General features: G+C 39.5%; 2 protein-coding genes across 2 annotated transcripts; one reads left to right on the top strand and one right to left on the bottom strand.

The window, feature by feature from the left end:
• Nucleotides 1-513: 513 nt before the first annotated feature.
• Nucleotides 514-4,352, bottom strand: c9h5orf34 (chromosome 9 C5orf34 homolog). Its single transcript, XM_008419161.3, has 11 exons — nucleotides 3,831-4,352; nucleotides 3,667-3,756; nucleotides 2,608-2,937; nucleotides 2,265-2,527; nucleotides 2,096-2,188; nucleotides 1,527-1,647; nucleotides 1,360-1,451; nucleotides 1,200-1,269; nucleotides 1,010-1,113; nucleotides 872-918; nucleotides 514-782 (listed from the first exon to the last, which is right to left on the bottom strand). The coding sequence occupies exons 1-11, from the start codon at nucleotides 4,032-4,034 to the stop codon at nucleotides 598-600; spliced, it is 1,599 nt and encodes a 532-aa protein (XP_008417383.1). The 5' UTR covers nucleotides 4,035-4,352; the 3' UTR covers nucleotides 514-597.
• Nucleotides 4,353-5,386: 1,034 nt separating this feature from the next.
• On the top strand, nucleotides 5,387-12,417 carry slc7a4 (solute carrier family 7 member 4). Its single transcript, XM_008419162.3, has 5 exons — nucleotides 5,387-5,546; nucleotides 7,945-9,009; nucleotides 9,107-9,813; nucleotides 9,933-10,041; nucleotides 11,587-12,417. Exons 2-5 carry the CDS (start codon nucleotides 8,028-8,030, stop codon nucleotides 11,793-11,795), a joined length of 2,007 nt encoding a protein of 668 aa, XP_008417384.1. The 5' UTR covers nucleotides 5,387-5,546; nucleotides 7,945-8,027; the 3' UTR covers nucleotides 11,796-12,417.
• Nucleotides 12,418-14,780: the final 2,363 nt, after the last annotated feature.

The following is a 14,780-nucleotide window of genomic DNA, read 5'->3' as shown; positions in this document are numbered from 1 at the left end:
GCCAGACAAGCAAGCTTTTGACTACAATTACTACACCCTATGCTTTTAAAATTTTATTTTAATTTTTAAAATAAAATAAAAAATATGAAAAATTCCTCCACTTCATAGTGATGCATTATATCCTGTATTGGTCTATTCCACATCATAACCTGTTTGTAGTTTTAATGTGGAAAAAAATGTACAGGGTATAAAAACTTTTTCCAAGACTCAAACTTGGATAAGCTTAAAGGTCCACAATAATGATGGGAACAGTAACAGTTCAATGGAACATTTCACTAAAAGGGAATCCAAAATCATTTTTATTTGAGTTATATTTGAAGGAAAAACTTCAAGCGAATATCAAAACGTCAAAACCGAATGCAATACATATATTGCCCACTAAGCGTCACACAAACACAAAAAAACAAGAATCATGGAACAGAAGTTGTTAAGACTCCAGTTTTAGGGGCCTATTAAGATGATTAGATTGTTATATTGCTCCACCATATGTTTATTTTGACATTTAAACACAACTTAAATTTAGAAAGTAAAATCACTTTATTTCAGACTCTATTCCAGTATATACATGTCACAGAAAAGGTGAAAATAATGAAAACTTCAGGTCAGCGTGGCGGCTGAGACGAGAGCATCAATTTCCTTAATGGCTTCAGAGGTTCTCTGAAGCGCTTCAGCAATGTAGTCCTCGTTTACCACTTCAACCTCCTGTGCGATCTTTAAATTTGCTCCTTCCGAGTTTCGTTGCTCACTTTCACTTCTCAGCAGGTGGTTGTTCTCCAGCAGAACTGAGCACAGAATGCTAAAGACTTAACCTCACATCGCATTGTATATTTTCTCAAACATTGCATTATTATGCTCTTTGATAAAAGGATACAGTTGAAACGCTTTATCTTCTCCAGTTCTGCAGCAACAGCATCCGAACTGAAGTCGAACAGAGTGTGAAAACAGCTGTTAAAAAAAAGGGAGCCGCCCCTCATCCTTAAAATTAAATTATCTGAAAGACACAACTTACAGACTTCCACCTGTCTGTGGCACTGCGTCTGTCTTCACTGCGTCTGTCTTCACTGCGCTGGGAGGATTTTGCTCAGGTTGCATCGTTTTAGAAATATATTTGTCCTGCAAACACACAGTTTTATTACAATAAACAAATTAGAAGTTTTAACAAGTGCTAGAACTGTAGATGTGAACAGATGTAGAACAACCTGTTGCAGGCAGGTGGGTATGACAGGAAACTTTAGTAAATGCTTGGCCTGGTTATAACAAACGAGAATCCTGTGAGAATCATAGGCGATGGTTAAAATCCTGAAGAAAAATAAAATGGAAGTTTTATACACCACAAACTGGAGTGAAGTGGCATCTTACCTGCTGGCACGGCTCACGATGGAGCCCACAGGGTACAACTGTCCAGGTGTACCAGGGGGAAGGCTGCTTAAATGGTACGTTGTTTCTCTTCCCTGAGCAAAAGACAGCAACAATTAGGGACCTGCAACACTTTGATTTCATAACATGTTTGCATGTTATGAACTGACCTCCTCAGAGTGAAGCCTGGGCTTGTGATGAGTAAAATAAGAGTTTAGGACACCACTGGAGCGGATCACTGAGCCGTCTCCTGGGGAAACCTCTACCACTGGGATTTCTCCACTCAGTATCCTACAGAGCGAACATGAGGACAGAGAGTTATTATGGAGCAAATAAATCCCACTTAAATTAGAAAGTTTTAACACACTAGGGCTGCAACTAACAATTATTTTAGTAATAAACGTATCACTTGAGAAGTTTTGTCTAAAACATATTTACAGACAAAAGTGTTTTTATTTTGAATACAAAATTTACAGATTTTCTGTACAGTTTAGGCTCAATTACTGCCCTAAATATGTCAATTGTTTCACCAAATTGCCTTTTTTAGAGTCTGCATACTCCAGTTGACAATTAAGCGATTACTAAATTAGTTGATGATTATTTCACTAATCAGTTAATCATGATTAATCTGAGGCACTCTGATCAAAGACGTAAGGCAAATTTCCAATCTCTTTGATCTGATGTTGAGATGAAACATCAGATGAAAGTTAATGCCTTCAGGTAAACTGAGCACAATTACCTGTATGTGACTCCTTGACACCATAATATTTTTACAAGCTCCGTTGGAAGATCTGACATTTCTTCTTCAAGCAGAGAGTCTTTAATCTTCCACCTAAAAAGCATAAATGTCACGTTAAAATTGGAATTTAACACAATCAATTGGTGCCCAAAATACTTAATCCACACACCTGTGCCAGTGAGGTGATGGACATGTAAGAGGAAGAGCCTCGGGAAGCTGGGAGTTTCTGTCTTTATCATTTTTGTCAGATATGTTCATCTCGTCATCAGCTTGTCTGGATTTACTTGGTTCTTCAGATTTAGTATCTTCACTGTTAGAGAGACGGGACGTCCAGTGATGCCGAGCCAAGGAGAGAGGATAGGCCCATGTGGGATCAACGGCAAAGCAAGAGTGATGCTGTGCAACTGTGGTGGCCTGATACATCTGTTCAGGCTGAAAGCAGAAGAGAAGTTGAACAATGATAATTGTATCAAACATGAGTTTAAAGCACAATAATATTCAAAAGGTAATACCTGTTGATGAGTAGTGTTGGAAAGATGTGAGGAAAAAGAGTTTGTGTTAGTAGACTCCTTCCCCAGAAGATGTCTCTGATCATTCTGACTGTTTGCTTGCTGCTGGCTCTTCAGACTGCCATCAGTTTTGTTTAAACTGCACACAGTTTGGTGCTGAGGCTGACTCAGGTTACACGTGAACTCGACAGAGAATTCCTCACCAGACGGCGACAGCGTCAACATGGCTCTCCCCTCCTCTGACCTGACCACGATGTCACCTCCAGGTCCAAACTCAGGCTTGTAAGATGACCACTCGGGCCATTTAACACTGCAGTCAATACTGTGAAAAGGCTGTCAAGGGAAACCCATGATGTTTAGATAATTTTACTCAACTTAGATGTGCATCTCAGTTCTCAAGGTACATAAGTTTATGTATTTTATCAATTCAATTTCAATAAATGTAACTCAAATGTTATTTGGATGCATTACATACAGAGTGATATATTTTGAGCATCTATTTCTGTTCATTTTGATAATTATTGCTTAACTAAAGAAAAAACTTTAATTTAGCTACTATGAATATTAGAATCTTACCAATAAAAGGGCTCTTAATAGAAAGATATGTTTTATGTTTATGTTCAGAAAAGTATCATTTGTATACGTGCATTTCTGATGTCTTGGTTCATAATGTTGTAAAACATTATTTGGAGTCATTTTTGTTTTGCTCATTATTTGACAATAACAGAATATGCACATTATATTTTTGTCTGAATACATAATTTCTGGGGGAAAACCCTAAACAAATCAGATTATCACTGTACTTGAGTAATTGTTTCTTTTGAAACATAACTTTTTTTTACTTCTTCTTGACTGATTTATTAAAAGGAACGTTAGCCGTACTTGAGTTTTGCGGTTATCTACCCAGTAATTGCAAATTAACAGAAGTAAATGCTTAAAATATAACACTACGTGAATCGCAATAATTTATTAGAAAAATATGAAATAAATAACTTTAAAAAAATCTCCTAATCTATTGAAATGCATCCGTTTATATTTCAGATTGAAGTGGACTAACCATACCTTCCTGTTGTCAGCAGAGATGAACTCTCCTGGAAGGTATGGTCGACTGGCATACTTATTCCTGAACGCCAGTGCGGTTGCCATTAGAGCCTTCGAAAATAAAGTGAACCTCGTTGTAACGCCTGAGATACAAACAGAAAATAACACTTGAGTGTTTCTTCTACCTTATAAGCGCTAATAGTGAACCTGGTTCTCTGTCGGACTCGCTCCGTGGGCTGCAGAGGATGTCCGTGCGGATCCGTGGCTTTAACTAGTACAAATTCACTGCCACACGGTGACAGCTGTAAATGAGCTCCGTGTCTGTAATGAACTTCCACGGACTCGTCCTCATACATCACCATCGCACTGACGCCCTCTGCGGTTCCCATTGTGGGGTCGTGCTTTCAATAATAAGTCAGAGAAAGAAACCTAAAACAAACTGACAACGTCCTCAGGTGGAGCCGTTTGACTATTGGCGCGCTGTAAGAGAGGGAGTCACGTGACCGGAAGCATCCTCCTCAGTGGCTTACTGTAGGATTACAGCAATAGAGTGCCACCTACTGTACAAAAGTTGGTACGACATCACAGCGATGTCGTACCGCCAGCGCTTTCCCTCTTTTCATTGTCCCTTCTGTCTCTTCATCTGTTCTTAGCAGAGGCGCATTTAGTCATATTAGAGCCTAGGGTAAAACATGCACCCATTTCTATTCTGAGTAAAAACATCGGACTAATTGCTGTTTATTGGCAACATTTGGAAAAAGTGGTAGAAGGCAAGTTCAAATCTTAGTTTAGGTACTTTCTACAAAGACAGTCCTAATAAAGGTAGCCTATTTAATTATTTATTATGCTGGGTATTATTCTTTACTGTTGCTGCTTGACTTAGTGTATAGCATTAGCTGTAGATGGTGTCTATTTAACAAGCCACATCAGGCTAGTTTTTGGCTCTGTGTCAGCCTGGATTTCCTCCTGTGATTATTTTATTTTTATATTGAGTGAGGTGTTCAAAAGGAAACAACTTTTGATTCTGACTTCACTCTGGACTCTATTAATAATTAATTACCCAATTGACCATAAAGAAGGGGATGGGATGTGAGCATGTAAGTGTTCATAGTTGTGATGGAGAAGACAGGCTTTTTTGTGCATTTAATTAAAGTGTTTCAAGAAAAAAAAAAGTTGGGAATATGTTTCACAGGTATGGTGTTCTTCTGATGACGATTTTTTTTTTTTTACCAATATATGCAACCTTGGTCTAAATGTTCAAGGATATTTTGAAAGTGAATCCTAAGGTGTCTTAGAAAAGCTTGACATAAACTGCTTCCTCTAATAGTTTTTTTTTTTACACTTGATTTACTCTAGACATTATTTATATAAATATTTTTGGCAGGATTCTACACTTTAGAGTGTCAGTATATTGATTTAATTTAATTTAATTTCTATTAATCATTAAGTTGTGGCACATTTCCTCTCAATGTAGTCCTAATTTACATTGGTCAAATAATTCACTGTCTATAGATTCAATGCATTATATTTTCCATTTCAGTTACTTTTTATCAATTGAACCACTTCTACTAATGTAAGCCATGTTTATTATATTGTTACATCCCTTTGTAAGGCTTAAATATCAGTAAGGGCCCCAATGCCCTGGATGTTGGTTCTCTTTAATATGGGTGGGGCACAGTTGGGAAGCCCTCCCGTTGATCTGTTAAAACAAACAAACAAAAAAAACAAAAAAAAAAACAGGTGCCTGTCCCTTTAAGAAGCAGCGCAGGCAGCGCTCGTTGGTTTTATTCCACAGCGGTGCACCTTCTGCTCCATCACCAGACGATGCGCCCGGGTAACTTCTGAGAGACAGCGCTGCGTTCAGGAGCCGCAGCAAAGATGGCAGGCTCAAAGCAACAAGGGTATGCATACCTGTGTTTCTGCTAATGCTTCTCCTTGTTTGTCTTATTATGAAAATGGGGGGGGGAATCAAACAAACAGTCACACCTGACTCACGAATGGAAAGCAGCACGGAACAGGAGAGAGCTAGTGAGGTTCACTTTGCGCTCTTTTCCATTTTGTTATAAATTTTTAATGTGGCATTTAAAACAAAGCTTGTTTCATTCGCTGTGGTGTGGCGCATCTTTTAGCCAGGGAAGGACGTTGCTTATAGACGTAATTTCACGACGCACTGCCACTTTATGACAGCGCTCCTGTTTCTCGTCGGGAATAAAGCGTTACGTAATTATCAGGGAGGCATCCTGCTGTCGCCATATGTTTATCGAGGCCAGAAATCAGATGATGTTCCGATTTTTATTGCAAGCGGATGAATAATCCTTACTGGTAACAATACAAGGAATAAACATACTGAACAGAGAGGGGGAATCTAATTTAAATCGTCATCATTTCACACCTGAGCGATGGCTTTTAGGTGACGTGGACCGGCGAGAGAAGTGCAAGAGTCTGTATCCGCTGTGTGTCCCTCTGTTTTCTACTCATACAGGCGTGTGAAAGGCGGAAATAAAACAATACACGTATAAAATCCATGATGATAACAGCGGAGCTTCTGATATAAACAAGTACACTTGGGGACATTGTTTCGACAGAATAAGAATATTATGTATTGAAGGCGTATAGCTGTTATCAAGTTTCATCTGTGTTGTTGACTTTGCATTTAATTTACACAGACATTTTTTTTAGCATTTTTCTGCTGATATTTATTCACTAAGTGAACAGAAAAATTTACTCCTCATCTTTGTCTATAGGGGCATCGATCCAGAACAGAGATTAGAACAAACTTAAGAATCCAGAAAAACTAGCAACTTTAGACCCCTATTCTTCCAACCCAGAAAAGGAATTAGACCAGAGGATGCTTACTTATACTTATATAGCAACCCTGAATAGGAGTATTTAGAAACTGTGGAGTACTCACTTTTAACCCAGAAAAGGAATTAGATTAGTCACTCTTTAGTTTATTTTTTTCAGAAACTGCAGAGTACTCACTATTTAGATGCAGAGACCAGAAGCCCAGAGGACACTTTTGGATCAACATTGTTGGACTACTTTTTAGACTCCTGTTCTCCCAACCCAGAAATGGAATTAGACCAGAGGATATTTAGCGACCCTGAACAGGAGCACCTTTAGATCAACGTTAAATTATTTTTCTTCTTTTGCTTTTTCCTTTGGTTTGTTATTATGTTTGTATTTCCTTTTAATTCCTGTAAAGCACTTTGTATTGCCTTGTTGCTGAAAATGTGCTATATAAAATAAAATTACCTTTACCTTTTACTTTTCTTTTTTTTTTTTTGGGATCCGACCTTTGAGGCTGATCACACCCCTATGAGCAGCTGACAGCCCCTGGGTGAAAAACTTGCTTAACAATGCTTTGTCTTTAAAGACTTTTAAAGATGAGCTAATGTTTTCAAACAACAGCTACCCCCCAAACAGGAATTCATGTTTATCCATAATCACATGCACTGACTGCAAACACCATTAGTGCACCAGTAAATTCACCCAATAAGAAAATGCCTCTTAAATCCCATCCCAGATTTGTCTCCAAATGTTACAACATGTAACTTGGAGTTTACATGTTCTCCCTGTGCATGTGTGGGTTCTCTCCAGGCACTCCAGCTTCCTCCCTCAATCCAAAAACACCAGAATCAGACTTTATTGTTATTATACAGAAGCACAGCGGAATTTCATTTTATTACAACCTGTCCAAGACAGGTGCTTGAGGTTGCAGCTATCATGACTGTTAACATGACTGTTAAATGGTGTCTCTGAATTGTCCTGGTGTGTGTCTGTGTGCATGGTTGTTTGTCCTTTGTGTATGTCACCCTGTGACGGACTGGCAGCCTGTGGTATACCTCGCCTTTTGCTCAATGGGTGCTGAGGACGGCCACCAGTCCATCCGCGATCCTGCAAGGACAAACTTTGTTGCTTTTGCATGGCATTCAAATTAAAAGCTAAAATCATAATAAAAGGTGCATATTAGCGTTTTCATGGTGAATTCGAGGATCATACATATGGAATAAACAGTCATTTTAAGCTGTTTCCATTTGCTGTCTCTCTAAAAACAATCTAGGTAAATTTATTGCTTGGGAATAATGATACTTTGCAAAGTTGTGAAAACAGGGACCGTATTAACGATGCGAAGACGATATTTTGACTAAAAACAAAAAATCGCCACAGTTTACATTTCAAAAGCTTTCTTTAAATTTTCTTGATCTTGATCCTAAAGTGGAACGTACAGTTTTGCCCTGAAAACATAGACCGTCCACTCTTTTTGGTTCTAATGTGTGAATTTCTTTTGTCTTGCAGGTCATATTCGTAAGTAGTTAATGGATCCAGTCTGAAAGCTACAACACCCACCCCACTCCACTGACCTGTCTAACTCTGTAGCCATGGCAACTTGTTCGACGGGCTGTGCGCCAGCTGTGCGCCTTTGTCAAAGACTGAATCGGCTCAAGACACTTGACGGTGACATGATGGCGACTTCCCTGAAGCGCTGCCTCTCCACGCTGGACCTGACTTTGATGGGTGTCGGTGGCATGGTTGGCTCTGGCCTTTATGTCCTGACGGGAACGGTGGCTAAAGACACGGCAGGACCAGCTGTCATCATATCCTTTGTTTTTGCAGGTATTGCTTCTCTTCTGGCTGCCTTCTGTTATGCAGAGTTTGGAGCGCGCATCCCTAAAACAGGATCTGCATATATGTTTACCTATGTGTCAGTGGGAGAAGTGTGGGCTTTTCTCATTGGCTGGAATGTCATTCTGGAAAACATGATTGGCGGTGCTGCAGTAGCGCGGGCCTGGAGTGGCTATCTAGACTCAATTTTTAACCATGCTATCCAGAACTTCACTGAAACGCACATCATGCAGTGGAATGTGCCCTTCCTTGCCCACTACCCTGACCTCCTGGCTGCAGGAATCCTTGTATTTGCCTCTGTCTTCATTTCCTTCGGAGTTCAAGTGTCCTCTTATCTGAACCACATCTTCTCCACCATCAGCATGGGTGTCATTGCTTTCATCTTGGTCTTCGGCTTCGTGCTTGCCGATCCTGCCAACTGGAGCCAGGAGCAAGGTGGCTTTGCGCCTTACGGGATGTCGGGGATCCTGGCAGGTTCAGCCACATGCTTCTATGCTTTCGTGGGCTTTGATGTGATTGCTTCCTCCAGTGAGGAGGCAAAGAATCCTCAGAAGGCTGTTCCCGTTGCCACTGCTATCTCTCTTGGACTTGCGGCGACAGCCTACATCCTGGTCTCCTGCGTGCTCACATTGATGGTACCCTGGCGTACCCTGGACCCTAACTCAGCCCTGGCAGACGCGTTCTTTCGCCGTGGCTACAGTTGGGCAGGAATTGTTGTGGCTGTGGGCTCCATCTGTGGTGAGTATCAGCGTTTGCAAAAAAGTACAATATGAATATGCAATATACTTTTCAGTACTGGATTTTGACAAATGCTATTTTTTTTCTTTTTTATTAGCCATGAACACTGTGCTTCTCTGCAATCTCTTCTCCCTTCCTCGGATTGTGTACGCCATGGCAGAGGATGGATTGTTCTTCTCCATTTTCGCCAGGGTCAATCCCGTCACCAAAGTTCCTGTCAATGCCATTCTGGTGTTTGGAATCCTTATGGCTTGCATGGCTTTGATGTTTGACTTGGAGGCGTTGGTTCAGTTCTTGTCTATTGGCACTCTCCTTGCGTACACCTTTGTGGCAGCGAGTGTTATCGTGCTCCGCTTCCAACCAGAGAAGACCAACTCCAAAGACACCACCACCACATCTCCCAACGTCAACGCAGAGGTGTCCCCTGCCCCCTCAGAGTCACAGACCATAACTGAAGACAGCGAGGAGCCCAAGCAGTACGAGTCCTTCTCCGACAAACTCCAGCTGGTGGAGAGGCAGACGACGAGAGAGCGGCGTGGGGTGGGGCACCTGAAGGCCTACTGGGAACCCTACTTGGACAGGCTGCTGGGAGACTGTGAACCAGGAGAAGTGGTGGCTTTCTGTGTGATGACCCTGATTGTGAGCTCAGTTTCCCTCTGTGCTGTGCTGGAGTTTGGAAATGAACAGCTACAGTTCCCAGTCTGGTGTTTCACAATGCTTCTGGTGATTTTTACCTTAGCTTACGTTCTTAGCCTGGCCCTTATATGGATTCATGAGCCGCAAAGAAACAACCAAACATTCCAGGTGAGCTTTCATACATGCTGTATATTAAAGTTAGCATGCCATTTATTTATATGAGGCAACATATAGTAAAACTGTATTCCCTATGACCAGAGAATGAGATCAGTTTTCTTGTTGCATAGGTACCTTTGGTTCCACTGACTCCTGGTGCCAGTATTCTCTTCAACGTATTCCTGATGATGAAGCTAAGCCTCCTAACCTGGATTCGATTTACAGTGTGGATTGCGATAGGTAAAATAACATCAGCGTCAGAACAAACAAAGAATGTTCAAACGGCATATTTAAAATGTACACTTTAAATGTTTGAGAATGTTTGGAATCATGACAATGTTGTTTTTAGATAATTATATAAAAAAAGTGTGATAAATAAGCTTACTGTTTCTGTTTCTAATAACTATTACTAATGCAGAATGAAAAATGTAACATTGATTACTATTTTTATTATCTACAAAATGTGCTCATTATTGATTTAAATATAAAACTAAATCAATCAAAACAAGACTTACCTGCTAAATTAGTTTTTTTGTTTTATATGCTGATTTACACAGAATTTTCAACCTTTTTTCATTCTTTTTTTTATAAACAGACATAATTATAAGCAAGCTGACATTAGCTAACAATCTCTACCTGAGTCTGTGGTGTTTCAGCTGCGTAGAATCTATGTGCTAGCTTGCAGCAGGATTGTTACCTCACTAGGAATGATGGTTATCACTCCATTACTTTTCACACCATGGCTGTCCATGTTTTTCAGAAATTAATATATTTCCAAGCAGCAGGCATATTTGTATTTATTTTTAGCAGGAGAAAAGTATAGCATCCCTCAATCAGGGACCAGGAGTGTGCAACAATAGTTGGGTAAGAAGCAACATTATGTTACTCTGCTCCATACAGAAAACTCTGGTCATTATCTGGCATCATATTACAATACTTGTAAACTACAGGAACATTATAACGTAAAATCTGAAGCTGAAAGAACAAAAACATTGATGTGCAATCATTGGTTACCAAATCAATTTACTGTCTGCGATGTGCTCTCAACTGCCTCACTTCACAAATACTGAACTGCACTCGCTTGTTAGCATATTGTGATGTGGCTCTTATCTCCAGAAAGCAGTGTCATAAAACCTCCACCGTCTGTGATCAGTGAACTTGATGCGCTTAATGGCTACACGAACAGATTGCACAAAGATTTTTTTGTACTTAAAGGAAACAGAGAATATTTTCCTTTTGAGGGCAGTCTTGTGTGAACATAGACGATGATCAGACAGAATTAATGCCCCAATAGAGGGTCGAGAGTCACTGGGGAAAGATGATTAACTACATTTACTTAAAGCTTTGTCAACATGGTCAACTCATACGGTTGAAAACCTCTTCTTTTTGACTATTTCACATTACTGTGAAATAATTTACATTTAGCTTACATTTGCAAGTAATTGGATAATCCTGTTTATTAATAATGTACAGATAAGACTATTAAGATAAGCTAATGGAGAATTTGCAAATGTTAGCATGCTAGACATTTGTTAAATTGGCATTGTTGAGCAAGTTAGCTTGTGTTTTTTGCTTTTTATTTGACATTTTAAGAAGATTAGGTTCTTATCAACGTTGCAACGGCATCAGTAGCAGCATATTTACTTATTAATTTAACATCTAAGAAATTCCAGATGGCAAAACAACAATCACGTCCAAAGTTGTCTGTCTTCTAACCTGTGCTCAGTGTTCTCACGACTTTAATCATGACTTCCAGTGATGTGTCTCCCACTGCCTTGTTCCCAGGTCTCCTTGTGTATTTTGGCTACGGGATCTGGCACAGCAAAGAGGGATTGAGGGAGCTGCAGCCCAAAGACATGGCCGCCCGCTATGTGGTGCTACCCAGCGGCAGCCTGGTGGAAACAGTGCAGTCCGTTCAGCCCGACGGCCAAGTGGTCACCTCAGCGCACCAAATCAGCTCCCCGACAGCCGCCGAGGCTGCTGGGAAGAGATAATGTGTGACCATTCTGAGTCATCATCACTACTGCCTGGTTTTTGTCTGTTGTCTCCCACGCATACTGTATTATTAGTGTACTTTCTGCGTCTCTCTCCCTGTATCGCTCAACAGTCTGTACTCATTACTCTGCTAACGTATCTACAAGATAGGATGGGAGGCACTGGCTTTTTTGTTGAGCACATTTATATATGTTATAAGAATCAAACGTGCACTAGAGATATTTATCACTGCCCTGGAAACATAACATGCTTTATTTATTTATTTTTTTTCTTGCAGTCTTGCCAGCTTTGTCCAGATCTGTGTTCATACTGTGTTTGCGTTGTTACTAAGGAGTTTTAATTTTCACGTTTCAGCTTTTAAGTGTGGAGCTGGGAATTTAGGCATATTTCAAAGGAACAAAAATGTTCAGAAGAAATTTATTATTTGTGATTATAAACTGTAGCCCTATTCTGGAAGAGTAGTTTCACATCTGATTTTCTTGCTTTCCAGCCTAACTTACAAACCAGTTTGTGTATAACTACGAGCAACGCTTATGAAATCTAAATGTTAGCTCTTTTACTTGATAAGTTCCTTTTACTGCATACCGTAGATGAAAGGAATAATTCATAATTTACCATTTTTTTTCTTTTGTTGTTGTTATTTTGGCAAAGAACTGCATAATTTGACTTTTCTTCCCTCCCAATTTCCACACATGCTGCATAAATATGTTTAAATATTTCTCATTTAAATAATGGATGCCCTCTTAAGACTCCTGTAGGCATAAAGGAGTTTTTCATTATTTTTCTCCTGGTCTATAAAATCTAATGTATACTTATTTTTCTATAAACACCATTCCGATTTTTAACCGTTTCAATATTACCTGTTTGAATCTTTATTTATCGCTACTCCTGCATCATATGCTTTACTTACACTTGTGGCTTCATTAGTCTCTATAAGATATTTACTTTTAAATTGCCTGGATTCTTCCGTTTCTTCCTTAATTTTCTAAATCTCATCCCATGACCCTCTCTTGTGTCCCTGATCCCCAGCATGTGATCAGCCTTTCTCCTGGCCATCCCTCTCCCCACTGCAGCCTTTTCTTCTTGTTGTTCTTATCTAATTTGCACAGCATTGTTTGTCAAAGCCCATAAAACTGAGATCATGTCTCCATATTCTATGAGTGCACGGACAAGCACAAAGTTATTCACAGGGATCCCTTACGCATAAATATTGGTAGACGGGCATTATCCCCCCGTCCTGTCTCTGTAATCCGTCAGATTTGCAGTAGTCTCTGTCGCCGGTCTGCCTCCTGACCCAGATAAGAAAAAGCTGTAGATGTGAGAACAATCCCGTGACACAGACAACATTCCCTTTACTTTTGAGCTTGTGGACATTCATTTGACGTCACATCACATATGTAGAAGCACCAAAAAAAGATGTCAGCTCTATTGTTATTGATTTATCTTTGCTTTTGCATGTTACAATAGAAACCAATGGCCTTAAACATGTTACACATCTTATCTCCAAAGCTGATTTACTTGTTTATTTATTTGCCTGACGGATAAAGAACCTTATCTAATCATCATCATTCGTTCATTAAACTAAAGAATCCAAATATAGATTGTAGAAAGCATTTTGGTGTAAGAATTTTATACAACTTTGCACAGATTTGTCCGGTAGTTTTGTTTCGTAGCTAATGCTTTTGGTGTCAGGGTTAGTGACGATATATTTATACTGTGGTGCTTTTTTTAAGCTGAACATTATCACAACTCTCTCTCCTTTTGTGCCCTGATGCACAAATATCAGCAACTAGACTTTTCTTACGCCTAAATGTCATTGTACTCTGCATAATCACATGAAAATCACAGATTCCTGTCATAATGTTTGTTTGTGTAAAATGCAAAAAAGGACAAAAAATAAATAATAAATGTTTTGAAGCAGCATTAAAAACCACTGGTGCATTATTAATAGATGAGAATGAAAATTTACATCACATCGATTGATGACATAATTTACATAAGAGTTGCTATGTGTTCCCGGTTTGTTTCAAGTCATTAACAAGAAATAAGATCAAGACTTCAGTGAATATATTTATTTAGATAATAATGAGGAGCAAGTAAGGAACCTTGTAGAGTTATTTATAATCTTTGTAACTTTTTTCTTACCACTCTTCAAGAGATTTGTGGAGTGCAATGATTGTATTTTTCCATAAGCAGATCCTCCAACCCGAGCTAGGAATCTCTGCAGCTCCTCCATGCTACTACATGCTGAAGTCACAGAACATATTTGACCTCAAGGTATTGCGTGAAAGTTCAAAGTTTAAAAATCCTCAGTTTATCCAAAGAAAATGTAAAGGCAGTACTTTTTTTGCAACCCCATCTGCTACGTGTGAAGTTGATATTTTCCCAGTAAGAAAGTAATCAGAGGTTAATATGAAAGGAGACCAGAATGCAGGACACAAGCGCTGAGGTTTCATGGAAACACATTACCATGGAAACTAGCACTTGCTACTCTTTGCCGACAGCACACACGGTGACACAGACACCTGCGTCTTACGTCTTTGTGTGACACTCAAGGTTGAGTGAGCTGGTATGTACTCAGAACCACGTGATTCATCCGCGCTGCAAGCCGTTCTTTCACACACATGCAGGTTTGTTTGAGAAACCGATCACATGACCTGAAAGCCGATACTTGACTGTCCCCGTTTAGCAGCATTAAAACAATGTATTATGAATGGATTATCTGCTTGAACGCATTCACACTTTTGGGGTTTGATTTTTTTGTTTTTTGTTTCTGCATCTTGAAATAGGAAAACAGAATTGATTTCTATTAGTGTCTTGACATCTCAGAGCTTAGCCACAAGCGATTTAACACAGCAAGGTCGAACCACCACTTGCATCTCCCTTGTTATTCTTTAAATACAGCATATTGTGAGGAAGGCTGAAAATTAGACCTTTTTTACCGTCTTCATGTAGTTAAGATGTCAGAAAAACAACACAAAGCA

The sequence above is a fragment of the Poecilia reticulata genome, chromosome 9, assembly GCF_904066995.2.
Source record: "Poecilia reticulata chromosome 9, P_reticulata-male-v2, whole genome shotgun sequence".
Taxonomy (NCBI): Eukaryota; Metazoa; Chordata; class Actinopteri; order Cyprinodontiformes; family Poeciliidae; genus Poecilia; species Poecilia reticulata.
Note: the sequence above shows the minus strand (reverse complement) of the source record. Positions and strands in the feature narration are given on the sequence as shown.

Coding starts and splice junctions, on each gene's coding strand:
- c9h5orf34 (XM_008419161.3), bottom strand. CDS start 4,034: ATGGGAACCGCAGAGGGCGTCAGTGCGATGGTGATGTATGAGGACGAG. Junction 1,270..1,359: donor ATCGTGAGCCGTGCCAGCAG/GTAAGATGCCAC, acceptor TGATTCTCACAG/GATTCTCGTTTGTTATAACC. Junction 1,114..1,199: donor TACCCACCTGCCTGCAACAG/GTTGTTCTACAT, acceptor GTGTGTTTGCAG/GACAAATATATTTCTAAAAC.
- slc7a4 (XM_008419162.3), top strand. CDS start 8,028: ATGGCAACTTGTTCGACGGGCTGTGCGCCAGCTGTGCGCCTTTGTCAA. Junction 9,010..9,106: donor GGCTGTGGGCTCCATCTGTG/GTGAGTATCAGC, acceptor CTTTTTTATTAG/CCATGAACACTGTGCTTCTC. Junction 9,814..9,932: donor GAAACAACCAAACATTCCAG/GTGAGCTTTCAT, acceptor CTTGTTGCATAG/GTACCTTTGGTTCCACTGAC.